The sequence below is a fragment of the Myripristis murdjan genome, chromosome 15 (assembly GCF_902150065.1).
Source record: "Myripristis murdjan chromosome 15, fMyrMur1.1, whole genome shotgun sequence".
NCBI classification, from domain to species: Eukaryota; Metazoa; Chordata; class Actinopteri; order Holocentriformes; family Holocentridae; genus Myripristis; species Myripristis murdjan.
In genome coordinates this window covers 5323265-5342537 of record NC_043994.1, presented here as the reverse complement: position 1 = coordinate 5342537, position 19273 = coordinate 5323265, and the positions used below count along the sequence as shown (strand labels likewise).

At 43.4% G+C, this 19273-nt stretch overlaps 1 protein-coding gene across 1 annotated transcript in view; it reads right to left on the bottom strand.

Moving 5' to 3' along the window:
- gfra1a (gdnf family receptor alpha 1a) overlaps positions 1-19273 on the bottom strand; it is a 106625-nt gene extending 87352 nt beyond the window's left edge. Inside the window, exons 1-4 of the mRNA XM_030070976.1 lie at positions 18811-19273; positions 17778-18083; positions 16736-16816; positions 3379-3564 (exon numbers count right to left, since the gene is read on the bottom strand). Of these exons, the coding sequence (XP_029926836.1) occupies positions 3379-3564; positions 16736-16816; positions 17778-18083; positions 18811-18874 (637 nt within the window). The 5' untranslated portion in view covers positions 18875-19273. The remainder of the gene's footprint in view (positions 1-3378; positions 3565-16735; positions 16817-17777; positions 18084-18810) is intronic.

Sequence of the window (19273 nt, the reverse complement as noted above, 5' to 3'; positions counted from 1 at the left end):
AATTAAGAACCTAATTATGAGCCATTCATAAATCCTTTATAAGGGTTGTCTTATTATATAGTGGTAGAAAAAGGGGTGTGTGGGTGGTTCGGGGGTTCAAACTTTGAAGCTGCTTTGTGGCTAAATTTAAAGGAAAATCAGACTTCATCTATAATTAAAGAGGCCGACTGAACTCATGTCACAGGCTCTTCACTGAGGTGCAACACGAGTCTGAGCCCTGATCTGACAGTTTTCCAGTGAGCCTGACATTGCCGTGACATGAAGGACATACTCTTACTAGTATCTTTATGTAACATCCTCTTTTATCATAATGTTTGATGGCACAACCACTGGATCCGCTCAGGGCTATATGCCCAGCTGCTCTTCCTGTAGCAATGTTTGTTTTTTTATCTCAACTTGATAGATATGTTTTTGCCTTTGTGGCTATTCATTTTCATGAATCATTGAAGCACTAAAAAAAACATTGGACTATTTGAGATTTTGGGGCTGTGCCATTTGTTCATGGTAGGTCACATAACACCTCTGGCATGCGCTTTTGCTTTCACCGTATGAAAGAGAGCAACAGAGGACACTGCCTTACAATTAATAAAAGTGACTTGAAAGCATAAGTGGTCTTTGTCAGATGCCCTGTTAGGATTTCTGCTTCAGTTTTAAATGGGAACAATGAGTAACACTCACGCAAGTCTATAGGAAAGACAATGCATGACGTCCATTTACATACAAATCCACACGGTGGCACCTTAAATGGCTATAATTACCTGTGACAATGAATCTGCTTTAATAACAATTTTGGAGAAACATTATTTACAGTAAGCCCTCGGCAGCATCCATATTCCTCTCAGAGAACAGAGGGATTGAAGTTTTTAATTAATCTGAACGCTAGCATCCCTGAGGATACACACACACACACACACACACACACACACACACACACACTTGCTAGACTAACACACCCACACATATCCATGCAGACATACACACACCCACATAATGCAGACTGTTGCAGAAACACTTGGATGGGACAGGCTGAGAGTGGCACAGCGACATATCAAACTATACATAAACATCTCCCGGAGATACTTTTTCAAAGTAATACTGTGGAAAAAAAGCTTCTGTGCCCATGCTGGAGAATATTGCACTACTCTACTACACACAGCATTCAAATGAATTCCATTTACATCTTGCTGAACATTAACTGCCCTCCACTTTCAAAGTGTTTGTGCCTTGCTACAAGCCATAAGTTCACATAGTAAAATGGGGGGGGATTTTGAGTCATACACATCTGCTGCCTTCCTCTTGGGCATGCCCGTATGTCAGGAGCGTACATCCCTGCTTTTTTTTTTTTTTCATGTCGTATGCCTTATGATGTTTTGAATGGATGAATGCTGAAAGAGTGTGTGAGAGAAAAACAGAGCCGTAAACAAGAGAAAGAGCTGCAAGACAGCAAGTGAGAGAGACAAGGCAAAGAAACAGAGTCTGTGTTAAATGCCTCATATTTAAGTCAGAATGTACAATTCAGCCTCACAGCTCTCTTGATGTAATTAGCCCTTAAGTAAGCCTGTTGGCAGGGTGTGAATGTGTGTGTATGTGTGTGTGTGTGTTTGTACATGTGCACTTCTGTGGTCAATTGTGCATGAACATGCATACACATGTGACATGTGCTGCTTGAGATTATGATAATGTGTTTGTGCATGTACAGTGTGTGTGTATACATGCATGAATTTGTCCATGAGAGATGCTGATGGCAATCCAGCCTAGCCTAATGATTAATCTGTGTGTATTTGCAAAATATGTGTGTGCATGTGTGCATGATGATTGAAATAATGCAATGCACTGCATAATAACGACCGCATTCATTCACAAAGACATACAAAGTTAACTTTTCAGCAGGCCGCGCTGCAAAAATGATCAATTTCGCTTGCACCATTTACAGCCAGCAATAAGCTGTTTTTGGTCATCAAACTAATGTAGCAGTCACAGACATTGACTGCCCTCTAAAATGGAAATTCGTAAGCCAAAATGGCACAGTGGGAATATCAAAATATGACATATCCTCTCCTTCTCCCGGCTCCCTCTCTCTCTCTCTCGTTCTCTACCACCCTGCTCCATCCCTCCCTCTCTTCTCCAGGGTTTTTCAACAGAGAGCACATCTGCTGTAGAAAATTCTTCTGAAGGACGTGTTGCGCCCTCCCTGACACAGCTGACGAAGCAGAGAGACAGACAGGCCGACAGGCAGACAGACACCCCGCTCAGATGGGAACCAGAATCTATAGCTGCGTCCATCTGATACCAAGGGAGGCAAATGCCCAGCTCTATGGTTAAACATGCAGGAGAGCACTTGGAAATACAAGAATGTTTGGAGGGGTGTATTCAGCCTCTGGAGGGTTTATTTCCTTTAGTTCAAAGGAAGTCTGGGTCTCTTCCAAGAGATCTGTGGTCTGGTCTGATCTGAACCAACTACAGGAAACAATCCCCAGAATGCACAGCTTCATGCGTATCAGCATATAGATGTTGACATTTGATGGTCAGCAGTTACTCATGTTTGGAAAGCTTAGTATACCAAAATGATGTGAGGGCAAACCACAGTGCTGACTAATTAAGCTGTTTCTTAATGTGTCCTTAACAAGTAGGGAGGGTAAAAAAAAACAAACAAAAAAAAACACACGAAAGTCACCTAAAAGACAAAAAAAGACTTTTTCCCACTTACTACAAACTGTATCCATCTGCCCCCACAGAGTACAAATTAGAGGCAGATAGATACAATATTCCAATGTTTTTTTGGCAAGAAGTGGTTCCTCATCCCCCCCGAGGGCTGTGGATTATGCCTGGTATCCATGTCATTGTTTTTGGGGAGAGCTGTTGCTGTTGAGTTTTTTTTTACATCTTTGACAGTTTGAGCTCCACAAAACAAATGGAAACAGGGAAGGTTACGGCAGACTGGAAACCTCACCAAATCACACAGAAACTATATCTGAATAGAACTTATCTTTTACTGTGTTTTAGTAAACTGTTCCTTCAAGTCACAGAGACCGGAATCAGATTTGTTTCGAAATCTCTAACCTTGTGGGGTGACAGGTTACAAAAACTCCCCAATGAACAACCTATTTGTGAGCTGTGACTTTTGTTTATAAGTTAAATAATCCTAAATAATCCAAGTGCAAAAAATGAATCAAAGTACATGTTTCCACACCTGTTTGGAAAATGTAAGCGCAAGTATGCCTTATGACCGGTGCAGCACAAATTGTAAAGTTCAACTAAAGACACAGAATTGTACTGGGTCTCGTGTATCATGTCTGTAAATAAGATCAGAATACAATGACAATGTGAAATTTATACACACACCACACACACACACACACACACAGTCCTTTTTATTACCCAATATGGCCCAATTGGGATGAGCCCTCCTGTTTCTACTGGGATCCTGAAGTTCCGTGGAGGAGGGACTCCCTCTGCCCAGGGTGTCTCTACCCAGAACAGGCTCTCTGCCCTGGGATACCCTGCCCTGGGCGCCCCCCCTGCCTGGAGCCGAAGTCGCGGAGCCGCTCCAAGGTTCCCCTCCCTCTGCAAGAAACGCGCTTCATTCAGGACCACCAACGGCCATCAAGGAGGTGCAAGTTCACAAAGGTCACAGGGAGGTCAGGAGGTCAGGGGATGAAGGGTGGGATACTCACAGGTCAGAGGGAAAAGGTAAAACCAGAATCATGAAGAGAGCATTCAATTAATTCAGTTCATGGCACGTAAGGCGAGGTGAAGGCAGTGGGGACACACGGGAACAGGGTTAGTCACGTTCTGGGTATTTGGCACGTGGGCAAAGGTGAAGGCAGTAGGGGCACATGGGAAGCGGGTTTGTGACGATTCTGCAGTTACAGGGGAGGAGACACTGGTAAGACTGGTTCAGTCTTCATAGTGTAAAGAAACAGTAAGGAGAGAGGAAATTGATACCCGATAACATAGCTGAGGGAGTATAGTTCTTGTTTGCAGCAGACACGATCTGAAGGAGCTCTCTGAACCTCTTCAACCCTGCCGGTCCCATCTGTAGGTTTGACATTGCAAATAAACACTGCATGGCAGAACTTTGTTCAACCCACAGAACTTTAGTTTAAATTCTCGTGGAGATCTTGAGGTTTCGAAAGATACCAAATATTTCCTGCTGAATTATAGGGAAATGTGTATAAAATGATGCACAAGACACATAGATATCTTTTATTGGATGCAATGCTGCAGCCATAAAACAATGACATCTTGGGTTTGAATATCTCACTCAATGTAAGTGTGATGCAGCTTTAATGAAGTGCTGCAACCTGTCGATGAATATATAGGTGACACCCAGGTCATACCATTGCCATGCTGGACCATGTACCTGCTAACTATGGTGCTCTACAGTCATTTTTTAACATGGAAATCTGTGTCTATTATACTTTCAGCAGACAAAAACAACAACAACAACAACAACAACAACAACAGGAGTACAGTGTCTAATCCATAATATCAGGACAATTTTTCAAGTGTTAGACCGATCGAGGAACAAGTAGATAAAAAGTCTAACCGAGACAAATGAATTTGGGTGGTGCTGACATAGATTACCCATTGACAAACTACACCAGCTGCTGAGTCAAAGATGCACTCACAGCTGTTTAGCCCCATTGTGTGTGAGGAGACGATGCACACACACACACACACACAGTAGCAGATCGATAGAGCAGTCACGCTAACCTCACATGAAACAAACGCAGAGTAGGAACGTCTAAAGCTGCTTTGCAAATTGGGGGCACACAGTTATAGATTTCTAGTTAGCAGGATGGTTGTGGATGAAACAAATGCAAATTTATGTATCAATGCCCTCATTTAACATCTCTGAGAGCAAAGACTGGCACAGAGCAAGAGCTCAGCTGGATGCTGTGCTGTGCTGTGTGTGTATGTGTGTATGCGCTCGCACACGCATTTTTGTGCCTGTATATATGGGTGTATGCATGCTTTTAGTTCTTGGTTTGTGTGTGTTTGCGTGCACACTATCTGTTTAGGGCTGTTTGTTTGCTTTTCAGGGATGCTTCCATTCCATGATCAAACGGGGAGAGAGAGAGAGACAGAGAAAGCGAGAGAAGAAAGGGGTAAATTTGTTATTCCTCAGAGAGAAATGTTTGCTAGTTAGACACACAGATTGTGTCTGCTCTAATCAGATGCATTGTGGGTGTTGACAGACATGATCAGAGGGGACAGAGAGTAAATTCCAATTGATCAATCGGGACTTTCAAAGCTCACTAAGCAGAGAGAAAATATTACCAAGCTATACTTCCAGGTAGCAATTAACTTCCTTATGATTTAAAAATAATAACATTTGGGCTCTCCCTCTCCCAGACTAGCATAAGTTTTCTGCAAACATATACAGGATGTAGGACATACAGGTGATTCCTACTGTCTGGAGCTGAGTCACACCGATTAAAAGCTATGCATGAAGGCCAGGATAGAGTCTTGGCCTTCATGCATAGCTTTTGCACCAGCTCCTAATTGCAATGCATATGCTTTTGCACCAGCTCTTAATTGCAATGCCCTACTGGAGGTGAGAAACTGGTTTACAGCAGAAACTTGAAAATCTGAACATGAATGGAGCTGCAGGAATGGAGCTGAATGGAACCAATGAAATGTTTAGTCTGTTATTTCCAATCCCCAACAGAATTGTTTGCTCATGTTGTCCCTCTTGTAGTTCTTTCATGGGGCTGTAATGTCTCTTGTCTCTTCAAATCAATACATGAGAGATAAACAGGCCTGGGCAGTATAAGTCAGATCAAACAAAATTTTAACAAAATATCTCAGCAGTCTCAAACAAGGTACAAGACACGGGTACTTTGCACGTCTGTTTCCGAATAAACAACACAACAGTAAGCTTTCGTCCGATCCCGCTCCTTTTGGTTCCCTATCGCAAAATACTACAGACACACAACAACACAAGTGAAAGCCCCAACAGCTGGCGTCCCGGCAAGTTAATCCTGTGAGGTGACTGTGTGCTGCTGTGGGCTTAGAGGAGCAGCTTAACACGAGGCTGTGGGTTTGGCATAACTGCAAATGGTCAGTCCCAACCACAGGCAGTCAAGCACAACACAGTGTGATAAGACATCTCAAAGTTAACCTTGATTCACTTAATCACTCCCCTGGCTATCTTCCCTGAATTCTCTGACTCAAATGCACAGTACAGTGTATCGTATAAGCAAATACTGAGGTATAAAAGTTGACTTTCTACTGGTTTCTATTGATTATAGTCATGCTGGCGGATGTGCTGACAGAGGGGAAGAGTTGGGGATGTAAAATGTGTGGAATAGGCAGAGGCAGGATTTGAATCTAGACTCAGCAGCAGCCAAAGATACAACAGAGTGATTAAAGGATAAATTCAGTCATATTTCAACCTGGGATTCATTTTCCTAATTTTTGCCACGGCGAAAGAATGTGTTCAGACTTTAATCAGCTGCCTTACTGAAGAGCTTAACGTACCCTTCAGCTCGAGGAAAGGCCAATGCAACTCCACCAGCGAAACCAAAAGTAATTTAAACACTTTCAACACAACAACACTTGCGCTGCAATGGGAACTGCTTACATGCAATTTCCTGATCATCTTTGGCATACAACTGGAGTCACTGCAGCATTAGATGTGTGATATTAACTGGAGTGAGCTAGTTGGAAAGAAGCCTGCTCAAGCACTCTGATGGTGGGTTCGCATCCTGTCAGATTTAACATAACTGCCAACTGGGAAATAACGCAGGAGTATATCAACAACAAAACAGTAAACATAGCAGAGAATCAACTGATGTCTGAGGTCCAAAGTAATAACAGAGCTGTCAGTAACATTTAACCTAACACAACTGACCGCACCAATGAAAAGTGAGGAAAAAGTAAGTAGCACGCCATATGTGTTGCTGTTTGTGTCTGGTTGATTTCAAATTCATGAACACAGATGATTTCGTATGCGGGTGTTATGACAAGCAAAACACGTGAACGCTTTCAAGTTGTATCAGTGAAATTCTGATCCTCTGCTTCTTTTGATAAGATGTGAGCATAGCAGTAAACAAGCAAGTGTGTGAGCAATGATTTAAAAAAAAATAATAATAATAGTAATGATCACAAAGTAGACCATTACAAATGAAATCAATATTTCAATAAGTTGTGTTAATGCAATGTGAGTGGTACTTTGTTGAAATGGTATTTTATTCTTTTTTTTTTTTTTTTTTTTTGGTAGGTATTGAAGTTTGCATTGGCCCCTTGTTCATGGGTTGGAGAGCTGAGTAGTAAGCTCATATGGTGAAGTGCATGATGAAATGTGTGTGCGCACATTCTTTCTTGTGCCAGTGTATTGCCTGATGCACCTTTGTGTCTTCCTGTCTAACTGCGCCTGTGCCTGTGTGTGTGTCTGAAAAGGCGATTGTCCACATTTGCATGCAGAATAAAACAGCAGTGGGAGGTAGACCTGGCACCCGCTCCCTCCTGCTGATTTGAGCTGTCAGCCACGTTGATTAACTATGATGAATCACCCCTCCACTTCACATCCAATCAAAGACCTCTCAGAGGGACTCAAATCTGGTCACCTTTAACTAAATGATTTTCTTGGCCCATGGTGAGCTAGCTAGCGATAGGACTGGCAACCTGATGATGTGGCTGCTGTTAGGATGATTCTGCCAGCAGTCCACAGCTGGCGCAGTCATTTCCATAACAGTGTGTTAAATTAAGCAGCGAGGACGGGCCAGCTGACTTGTACCTGCTTAGGAACGGCGATTTGGAAAAGTAATGGTTGGAGAGGGGAAGTACCCTTGAATGAAAGAGAAGCCATTGAGTCACTGGGACATGGACGATAAAGATGTTCTCTTGGACTAGCCTTAAGGGTTGGGGTAACTGGGTTCAATCCCCACTGCAGAATACTTGTAAACTTTTATTTTACCATGCAAACTGATGGCTACAGCATTCAGAATGATCTGTTGTCCACGGTCTATATAGATAGGTAGATAGATAGATAGAATGACAGACAGATATGCCTTTCCTACAAGTAAACAAAACCGTTAAACAGGTAAAACTCTCACCAACAACCTCTTTTCAACCATATTTCGCTAAAAATAAGCTTGTATACTGTATATCTGCAAGGTTCACATTATCCATGTACTGTATGCAAAAAATCAAGTGTACGGAGATGAGACAAGGTCAGTGAAAACATAAATCCCCTACAGGCCGTGTCCTTCTCTCCAAAGAGGAGAGGCAGAGCTCTGTCTGGAACCGTACACCTCAAACCATGCTGAAGGATAAAGCCTTTGATCCCGGCCTGAACGGAAGAGCTCGGGCGGAAAAGAAGGAGGGAACAGGGAAGAGGAGGGAAATCAATAGATTCTTGTAGACACAGCCTCAAGTTTCCAATCTAACACGGTGCCGTATCGATTAGGCTTCAGATGAGACGAGGCACAGGGACAGTAATGCCGGCAGAGGATTTGGGAGTCTTTAGCAGTGCAAACTCCTGTGTAAGAGGATGGGATGGATGGGCTGTGTGGAGGCAGCAGAGGGCTGCTAATGCACTGCCTTGTCACTGCAAACAGATGACACAGATGTGGACGGGCAAGGGTAGATGGATGCATGGATGGAGTATGGAGTAAGGATGCTTACTCGACATCCTCGTCAGTATAGGCCAAATAGGCAGGCGAGATGGTGATTACAGCACTGCTATACCACTGACCTTTCTGAGAAACCGAGACATCTCTCCTTACTTTGTTTTGCATTGAATGTGGAAGTAGAAATCACTTCTGTGTAAACTTGCTGTGAGTCAGAATAGACTGAGAGCTGTGCTTGGCCTGTGATTGGCATGCAGAAACAGAACGGTTTCATGCTTATTGATGTAGCTTGAGTGATATTTGCTGGAGGGGAATGAGTCATTTAGTTTACCGAGGTGAGCAAGCAGCTCGCTGGGAAATGATGCATAGAGTTTACAAGTAAGTTGGTGAGGTCAGAGAAATGGATGACTGTTAATGGAAGTGCACTGAGTGATGCATGATGCCAAAGCCAGGGAGCCATTTCACCAGGCAACTTATTACTTCATCACAATGCGGCTTCTTATTAGAAAAATATTGGATTCTCAGGTTCTAAGCCCTCTCACTGTGGGGCAGCGATAAGCTATAGGATAGAGTAATGAGTCTGTGACCGAGGGGGGTCACCGGTTTGGATCCCTGTGGGAAAACTGGGTGGGAAAAGTGGAGGAGAAACACTATCCTTTTCTTGAAAAACTGAGGTCGAGGTGCCCTTGAGCAAACCACTTGACCCAAAACAGCTCGGCGGCAAACAGTGGAGCATTGTTGACATGCAGGGCAGCTTCCATATGTACAAGCATTTGACTGCTCAAGTGTGAGGCAGGGTATTATAGAAAAAGAACAAGTGGGTTCAGTCAAGCAACACTGGGTAAATAAAGATCACAAGATCACACAGAGCAAGCAGGACACTCTCCGAAAGATATGCTTCCGCCCCTTTAAGTTCTCCATGTAGTGCTCTCTTGCATTCTCTCTCCCTCTCTTTCTTGCACACAGATACACAAATGTACACATGCAGACGCATGCACGCGCACAAGCACAAGGAGGGAGGGAGATAGCGATAGACGTTCTTATCTCGAAACACCGGCAGCTCATAATGAGAGTGAGTTCCTATGCAGCCAGTGGTTGAGCGGCGCTGACAGCCTCTCAGCCCTGCGTGTCAGCACAGGGGGATTTCAAGTGCTTCCTTGGCTTGTCAGCTAGGCCACGCATTACAGATGTTTTCACACACACACACACCAATTCACACATATCAGGCATGCACGCACACAGCATGCACACATCGCTGAACTGTGCTTCAAGGTTGACTTCAGTAGTAGGCGGGAGGAGGACACGATCTGTTTGAAGTCTTGACAGATGGAAGAGACAAAATATTGAGCTTTGGTGTATTGGGGCTACGGCTTATGAGTGGTGAGTGGGTGATATATAGACATGTGGATTTTACAAAGCACACTTACAAGAGAGCTGCTGTACAAGCCAACAGGGAGGAGGACAGAGTTGGAGATGGATGGCGTTGAAGCCAAATAAACATCAATACACAAGGAAAACATTGCAATGTAAGCCAAAGAGGGTTATATCCAATCACTGCAGAGTCACCCTTGAAAAATCTGAAACATTCGCAGGTTTGAGACAAACTGTGCCAATGAACTCTTTGATTTTCTTTGATTTGGTTACATTTGAGCACAGGTTATTGCTGCCCTTGAAAATAGGTTGTAGGGCGAGGAAAAGTTGGGAGAGAAATAGAGGAGAAAGGACTGAGGAAAGTATGAGTTAAAAAAAAAAATCTTTCAAGCTATCCTCTAAATCTCAAACACCATTTTTTTTTTTACTATAACGCTTTAAAGCACACACAGTAGTTTAAGATAAATGCCACCAATATATCTCTAGTCTTGCTATATTATCATCTCAAAAATGCCAAACAGTGTTGACTGTAAAAGGTCGGTCCACAGGCCACAGTGAAATGATAGTCATATAAACTCATCTTTATTCATAGGTCGCTCCGCCAGGATTCTTTGATGTCCTTATCCATTTTTTCCCCGACACCACCCCATCATTTAACAACAACTATTTCCATCCAGTCACTTTTGGCTGATTCCCAGACTGCCTATTATGTTCTGTGTCACTTTTTGCCCTCGTTTCATTTCCCTCACCTTGCATGGTGCTCGCGCTAAATGACAATTGGCTGACATTAAAATGGCCCATTATCTGCAAACAAAGCGATCATGCAGCTCGATCTCGCAGGAAGTATGCCAGAACGCTCTAAAACTTTTTTTTTTTTTTTTTTAAAGTAATCTGTTGCCCTACATTTAGAGATAGCTTTAAAGTGAAGGATAGCAGTCGCGGATAGCAGGTCTTTTTGATGATCTATGGGAAATCAAAACCAAATGCTATCACAAATATCTACAGTTGTAGGTCAAGATGATGATGGGGCAATTAAATGTCACTGAGTATTCATATACCCTTAGCATTTTAAACTGTGGACCAACAGGAGAGGAAGAAGAAGAAGGAGGATGGGGAGAAGGAGGAGGATGAGAAGAAGGAGGAGGAGAAGGAGGAGAAAGAGGTGGAGGGGGAGGACAAGAAGAAAAAGAAGGAGGAGGAGGAGGAGACTGAGAAGGGGAAGGAGTACAAGAAGAAGAAGAACACCAGCAAGAACAAGAAGAGGAAGGAGGAGGACAAGAAGAAGAAGAGGGAGGAAGAAAAGGTGGACAAGAAGAAGAAGAAGAGGGAAGAAGAAGACAAGGAAAACAAGAACAAGAAGGAGTAGGACAAGAAGAAGAAGAAGAGGGAGGAGGAAGAGAACAAAAAGAGGAAGGAGCAGGAGGACAAGATAAAGAAGATGATGGAGGAGAAGAAGACGCAGAAAAAGAAGAAGAGGAGGAGGAAGAGGAGGAGGAGGAGATGGGAAGAGAGGGGACAAAGTGTGAATAAGGAGCAAGAAAAGAGTTTCAATGTGTCCCGGTGTGATAGGCACTCAGGGCAGCAAGTGTTCATGAATACAGTAATATGAAATTGTCCGGGCTGTGTATTCATCCATTTCCTCCACTGCTTTGCTTTTCCCGTGGCCTGGGCCAAATGATGTGGCAGTAATGCTAAGTCCACTTGAATCTCAGAATAATGCTCTCTCTCTCTCTGTGTTGCTCCCTCCTGCATGGATCACTGCCTCATAACATAGGCGACTGGTGAGGAGAAAAGGCAGCCATTTCATCTAAACTTCTCTCTCTCCTTTCCCCTAAGATCACACGAACCCATGTGCGGCGTGATAGGAAATTATTGTTTTTTTCTGCTCGGCATGCTCGCCGCCATTGTTTGCTGACTTACAAAGCTCTACGGCATCTCTCTAAGTTCAGGGTCAGGGTAACAGAGGGAAAGGCAAAGATACATACACAGAGGAAAACCATATGAACATGAATATGCAACACCTCTACTTGGACAGAAAAATCGGCACAGAGTTAGCCTTCTGTGTCTCATTCAGGCATATTTCATTGCACATGTGTGTGTGTGTGTGTCTGTGTGTGTGCGTGCGCATGTTGTGCGTCCTCTTATCAATATTAAGTGACATGGAAACATAAAGAACCCACTTCCCCACTTACAAGGATGCAGTGGTCTCAGTGGTTCTACAGACAGCGGAAACATTAAATGAGCCTTTTAATGAACTGAAACACAGACATCAATACAGAGTTCCTAAAGAGAGAGAGAGAGAGAGAGAGAGAGAGAGAGAGAGAGAGAACAAAAGAGAAAGAAAGAGAGACAGAGACAGAGAGTGAGAATGAAGGGGGAGGGCGAGAAAAAGAGGGGTAGAATGCAGGGGTATTTTGTAAGGGACGGAAGAGAGCGAGCATCACTCATAAAAATGGGATGGACATCATGAAAACACCCATGCACAAACGCATCCTCACACAAACAGAGTTCACATTGTTTCCCGCTGCCACCGCTGACAGGTTAAATGGGTGCTGTGTTTAACAGCTTCCCTTGGGTAGTTTTCATTCATGTGTTTCAGTACAAAAGGTGTCATCAAAAGAGAATGACTTCAAATAGAGTTGCATGGCACCAAAAACATGGGATAAGCGCACATGTTGATGGTTGAGTCTACATGATGGGCATCATCAGCCTGACTCATGTGCTCATTCCATGTTTTTTCTCAGTTGAGTCCTAAGGGCAGTCGATTAAATCAACCCTCGGCAATTTTGCATAGCGCACCTTTAAACTGCGAAAAATGTGACGATGGAAATGAAATCCGAGGTTTCAATTAGTTCTCTTATCTTTAGTTCTCACTTGTTTTTCCTTGGGTTGAAACTGTACGATTTGTTGCCATGACAAAAGCAAGCGCAATTAGAATCAGGACAGGAATTACAAATAGATGTTTTAATGTATACAATGCGGAACTGGCACATCATGGACTCGTGCATGTTGTTCTCTACTGAGCAACAAGGACAATGGAGATTTGTGGCATTCTAGCAGGACATCCCTGTTCACTGACTGTTTGAAGAACAGTTTCATCTGGTCTTGGTCTTAACTCGGTATCAAATCACTTTTGGACTCTTTTCATCTGCTCTTTTGTCTTGGACTTAACAAGGCATTGCCTTGACCAAACAGCAGATACATCCCGGTAATGCCTTAATAATGATCCTGCCTCCCTCTGTGAAACTAACAACAAAATTAAAATCTCAGATGTCCTACAATTAATTCCTCAGTCTGTGAGTATTCTTAACAAATAAATTTAAAATCTCCCACACAGGACAGGCCACTGCTCCGCTTTGTAATTTCAATTCGTGATCACTATCAAACACAATCTTTCTGCACACAGATGGGTTATTTAAGTTCCCACAAATTTCATGTTAATCTTTGTTAGACGCCTGTTACATCTATAAGTAAAGCCCAGGCATTTTGACTGAAGTGGACCACATTTCCACATCTGTGAAAGCACCTCTACGGGATTAATAATGGTCGGCTTGACCGCAACAGTAGCTGCTTGTGTCTTTGTAGAGGAGAAGCGAGTTATTAACATTCAGCCATGACTCACTGGCCTCAACCCCAGACGTAAAAGAACTCTGCCCCAGGTAGAGATCTGAAAATAATCAGCTAAATTAACTCCATAGCCTCATCATTGTGGGGTTGTGTGTGATTTCGACACGTCATCTCGCTCCTCACCCACTTCCCCAATGCCATCCTTATCCTTTACAGATTTTAGAACGAATGTCTTGGTGTGTGAGAACTCAGGTGGTTGTTTTTCATTTTCATGAGGATTCACTTAGTTTTAAAATTTATTTATCTTTTTCTCATGCTGATGTTTTGCATGTTTTATACACAATGTTGAGTGTTTTCTTTTAATTCTTTGACTTGTTACAGTGGATGCACTAAATTTAGACAAACAAAACAAGGTTTTCTAACTGATGCAGATGGAGACTTCAGGAGGAGAGGGCAAATTAAGATCATCTGCTAGATGTGCACAGTAACATTTGGAACTAAACCCACAAAACCCAATTCCTCTGTTCCTCTTTCAATTGATTTTTTCTCTCAAATGAAAGCCTCTTTGTTTAGATCTGAGACAAAAAAAAAAATATCACTATAAATGTTTTCAATTAATTTTCTTGCACAAAACAAACTGCAAAGCCAACCAACACAAGTGCACATGCATTTGTTTGTATGCATGCCTGGGAGTTTTTTTTACCCATCAGGCCAACATGTAATAACACCCTACATACCACTGTAATGAAGTCAGGCTTTGATGGGTGTCAATGGCAACAGGTGTGCGTGGCACAGCGGACTATGTGCAAGTTTATGTGTGTGTGTATGCACATCCGCACATTATCTGTGGGTGTCACTAGAGATTAGTGGCTTCAGTCAGTGGTATGGGGCCAATTAAGGAATTATGGAATCATTATGGCTGCCTATTGTTCCTACAGCCCGGGATCATGGAGTCTTACTGCCTTACTAGAACAAACATGAGGCATAGTCATAGAGCCTCCTGGAATAGGGCTGCTGACCACAGGCCAGTGACTCAGGCCATCACCAGTATTAGTCAAACTGGTGTTTACGCACCACGGAAATCTGAAGCAAAAATGGGGTCACAGTTTGCACAACTAAATATGGTAATACAGAAGACTGATATATTCATCTTAAATTGCATGGTCTCTCAAAATTGTGTTTGATTTATGAGCACCCAGATGGTTTATAGCAAGAGAAAGAAAAGTGTGAAGAGGTGATATGCGGGTGATATGAAAAGAAACCTAAGAAAGCATATACAAGGACCTCAAGGACAAACAACTCAAACAGTTTTTAAAATGAGTGTCCCCAGACAGCCCTTTTCATATTGAGTTCCACTTTCAAACAATGTGCACATTGAGGTCCTTGGTAGAAAGAGGCTGAGTGCCCCCATTCCTAGATCTTTTTATTTAGAATGCAGCTGTAGGACTGAAAGGCACAAGACCGCTTGACCGATATATATATATAAAAAAAAACAAGCCCTAAACTCTCAGCGCTTCTGCTTTCTTCTTTTTCGCCTTTCCTTGCCCTTTAATACCAACAGAAAGTGCCGTGAAGGCTGAGTGATCTTATGCCTCCTGTTTCTGTTTGCCGTATCCTCTTAGCCTCACTCTGCTTTTCATTTATTCACTATCACCTCTGCTGCCTCTCGCCCCTCCATCCCGTTTTCCTGCTCCATGATTCTTTTTTTAACGATGAGCCGTTACTCTCCCTCCCTCTCAATCCCCTCTCACGTTATCCTCCTACCCTGTCTCGTTGTTGCCTGTCACCCATTCACTTACCAACTCCTTCCTTACATCTCACTCCTCATCCTTCCTCTCTCACCCTCACACGCGCTCTCTCCGTAACTGTCCTTTAATGACAGAGCCAGACTGATCTGCCGTTCTGTCGCTGAGAGAGAGTGAGAAAGAGAGGGAGATGTGAAGCCGTCAATCAACATAAAGAGGTTTTCAGACGGCAAATAAGGAGCACCTTCCTCCGCCGAGCCGCATGCCGTAAATCTCTGTGTCTCCACTCCTGGAACCTATAGCTCAGGCTGTCGAGAGCTGTTACATGCCTGTCGTGTGAACTATGATCCTACTTGATGACTTGCGGGTGTCTCGTCTTCACTAGGACAGACACATTACAGGCCAATGAAATATATTGTGATGTGGATGTTCTTTTTTTTTTTTGACATAATCAGTTTTCCTTTTTAGCTATGGAGAGTAAAGAGACAATAGGCCTTAAAGAAGCGCACAGGTTTTTAGCTGCTGTTCCCACAGGCCCAAATTCTACCCTGGCCGTGAATTCAAGACCTAATCCAAGTTGCTTTTTGTCCACATCCCCCTCAGAATATCTCACAGCCCACATTAGGATCCCTGTGCCTATCATATGAGCAACACTGGTTTAGGCCAATTCAGTCTATTGTGAGATAAAATTGCTGATGGGATGGAAAGAAAAGGCACCTCGCTATAGAGAGGGTCAAAATATCACTCCTTGTTCTTTTAATGTGTGGGGGTAGAGCATGTTTCTTTGATTTGACATGGCATTCATCACCTTCAGTGTAATAATGAAAAACTCAGCAGTTACACGATGGCGCCGCATTCACACGTCAGGCCCTCAAATGCATACAACAGTCTCACTGTGGGACCAGGCAGCACCTGTGCAGTTGTGAATAAGGGAATCACATCGCCATCTAGAGGCCGCTGGCGACATTGCTCTCCCACTGAGTGCAACACAAAAATGCCCCGCGTCATCCTCTCCCACGTTCTGGCCTTTACTCACAGGCCTGCTCACTCTAACTCATAGTCACTTTCAACGGGCCTCTGGCAAATGGATTCAAATAGAGCCGTTCACCACAGGAAACTGCCCACAACCAGAGCTAAATAACACCAGCAGCAACAAAGGCCTCTCTCCATTTGAATGAGTCATTTGTCCACTGCTTGACAAGACTCCACTCTGCACACAGTGTGAGCTCAGAACTATAGCTCCCCATGCAAGGTCACTTCCAGCTGGCATGCAATATTGTTGAGGTGAGAACGAGGGGGGAAAGAGAAAGGAGCATATGAGGGAGGATAAATACTTGACGTACAGATAACCTTCACTGAGAGCATGCACAGCTTGGACTTATATAAGAGCTTAACCGTAGCTTGACAGGGATAGGTAGGTGACCAAACAAAACACTCAAAAAACTGCTTTGTGCTGGAAGCATTTGTCCTTACCTATGATTGGAGCCAGGCGGAAGATATCAGATAGACGGCTGTTCACAGGCTCATATGGAGAGTCCTCCAAGAAATCATTACCTGGAAGGAATATTACAAGAGGTTAAGAGCAGATAGATACATAAGATTGATACATGGATAGACAGACCCAAACAAGCTCATTCAGTCATTGTTGACCTCCCTCCCCCCTTCTTTGTTTATTATGCTATCCCCCTCACATTGGCCTGCATGTGACATGGGTTATTTGGGTCAGTCGATATCCATGGTGGCACACAGCCACACGCTTGATTGGGCAGGTTGGTCAGCTGTGTTGTGCAACTGGAGGCCGACTCATTGGAAATGGGTCTGGAGTCAGTTTAGGGACTAAAAGCCCCCCTGCTATGATCAAGACTTTAAGATACCACTGCTAGTGCTGTGGGGCTTCACGCCCCATTACCCTCAAGGGAAGTGACTTAGGAGGACAAAAAGTATCTACTTGTGCTACTTTTGTAGTTTTATGGTTTTGCGTGTGTGTGGGTGTGGAAGCGGGACTTGGAAGGGTCATAAGAGAGAGGAGAGTGGGAAGGGGTGTGATTACTTAGTGGCCTCTCAATGCAACAGCTGATCATCCCACTTTCACCTCAAGAGCTAATCAAAAAAACTTGGGCAAATCTGTGCACCAGTGCATTTCCCAAATCAGCCTAGAGTCCAGAGGCACCTAAGGAGTTCTTAAGGGTGGTTTAGGGGGTCATCTGCAAAAAATAAGCATTAATTATTGCTTTTTTTCTATTCAGCTGCCATAACGTTTAGAGGCCTAGAATTTGAAAATGATTAAGACTAACCATTTTAATATAATTTCACCCTTTTCACTGTTATCACCTTCTTGCTAAAACATACAGCCTATGTTATGTAATTCCTAATTAAATCATAGCATATCAAAAATGTTCTCATATGAAGTGGAGGGTGTGGGGGGGGGGTGATCTGTTGACAAGAAAAAGTACACCCTGACACTAACTCACTTAAAAAAAAAAAAAAAAAGAACCGCACATAAAATGCAGCCAACCTTGTAATGTCTGATAGATCCCCCAGTATATGCGCAGACAGTTCTTCTCTTTCTTCATGCCCCTTTTACACCGGCAGTTGTACAGGGGACTCTGTTTGAGCGCGTCCATGGCGCTCCGGCACTCGTCCTTGGCCTCCAGGCCGGCCACCATGCTGAAGTTGCTCTCCTTGCCCCCGGCCACGCACTGCCTCATGGTCCGGTACTTGGTGCTGCACGCCTGCTCTTTCAGGCACTGTTCACTGGCCTTCACACAGTCCACCCGGTTGGACCCAGGCAGCAGGTTCTCCTCGGCATAAGACAACACATCTGGGAATAACACGGTGATAGTATGAAGATAACAGTGTAGTAGTAGAAGAAGAAGAAGTAATAGTAGCAGTAATAGCAGAAGTAGCAATAATAATTATGATGATAATAATAGGCTAGTAATAATAATAATAATAATAATAATAATAATAACACGTTTTTTTTGTTTTTTGTTTTTTGTTTTTTTTTTTTCTTTATAGTAATACTCAGAGATGGAGCACTTTGAAGCACAAGCTGCTTTTGGGGATTAAAATACTAAGGCTCGGAGTCTTACGCAGTGACAACAACATGACAAAACATGCCATGGTCGCTAGAAAAGCATCGATGCATTTCACAGTATAGGTAACCTGACCAGTTTGTAAAAGCAAGACTTGATTCTACTTGATTTTTTCGTTTCCATGCAGCTAGTCCACCGGAAAGTTCGCGGTACTTTCAGCAGCCTAGATAAACCCTCAATCCAAGCTGTTTGCCTTGAATGTAAAATTATTCCTTTTATTTGCCTCCGCGTTCACTATTGTTTGATTAGGCAGCGAGAGCCCCTGATTGACTTTTTCTCTCTGGAGCAGTTTGGACTATCCCATCTCTCAGCGAGCTGCCACTGCCGCTGTTTCACGGACTCTGTATTAATAGAGTTTACAGTTTACACCAAATTATTACATTATAAGCGGCTATGGAGTTAATAAATTATCATTCAAGCAGCGGTAGGGGCATTATACCAAGACAAACTTACCTAAAAGCGGCAGAACGACATACAGAGCTGCGAGGATCATCGTCTTTCTGTCCATGTGAGACATAAAGCCTTGTTGGAACTAAATTTGCGATTCAACAGCGACTTAACAGTAGTTTAATTCCCAGGGTACTTCCACTGTATTGAAATCCATTGAAAAACACCGGGGCTGTGCGCGCTCCGCTGTGCAGGAGAGATCCAGCTCGCCTCATGCGAGAAATATTCCACCTCCAAAAGTGTCCGACCCCAATTCTGCCACAGTCTGCCTTGATGTACGATCAAGTATCTTCTTCTTCTTCCTCTTCTTCTTCTTCTTCTTTTTTTTTTTTTTTTTTTTTTTCAAAAAAGGAGTTTTCTTTTCCTGCGTGTTATGACAGCAAGGAGAGAAAGACGGGGGGGATCAGAGCAGCGGTGAAAGCAAAACGGGCGAGTGTCCTCCAACTCCAGCCACTGGGATGCTTGCGTC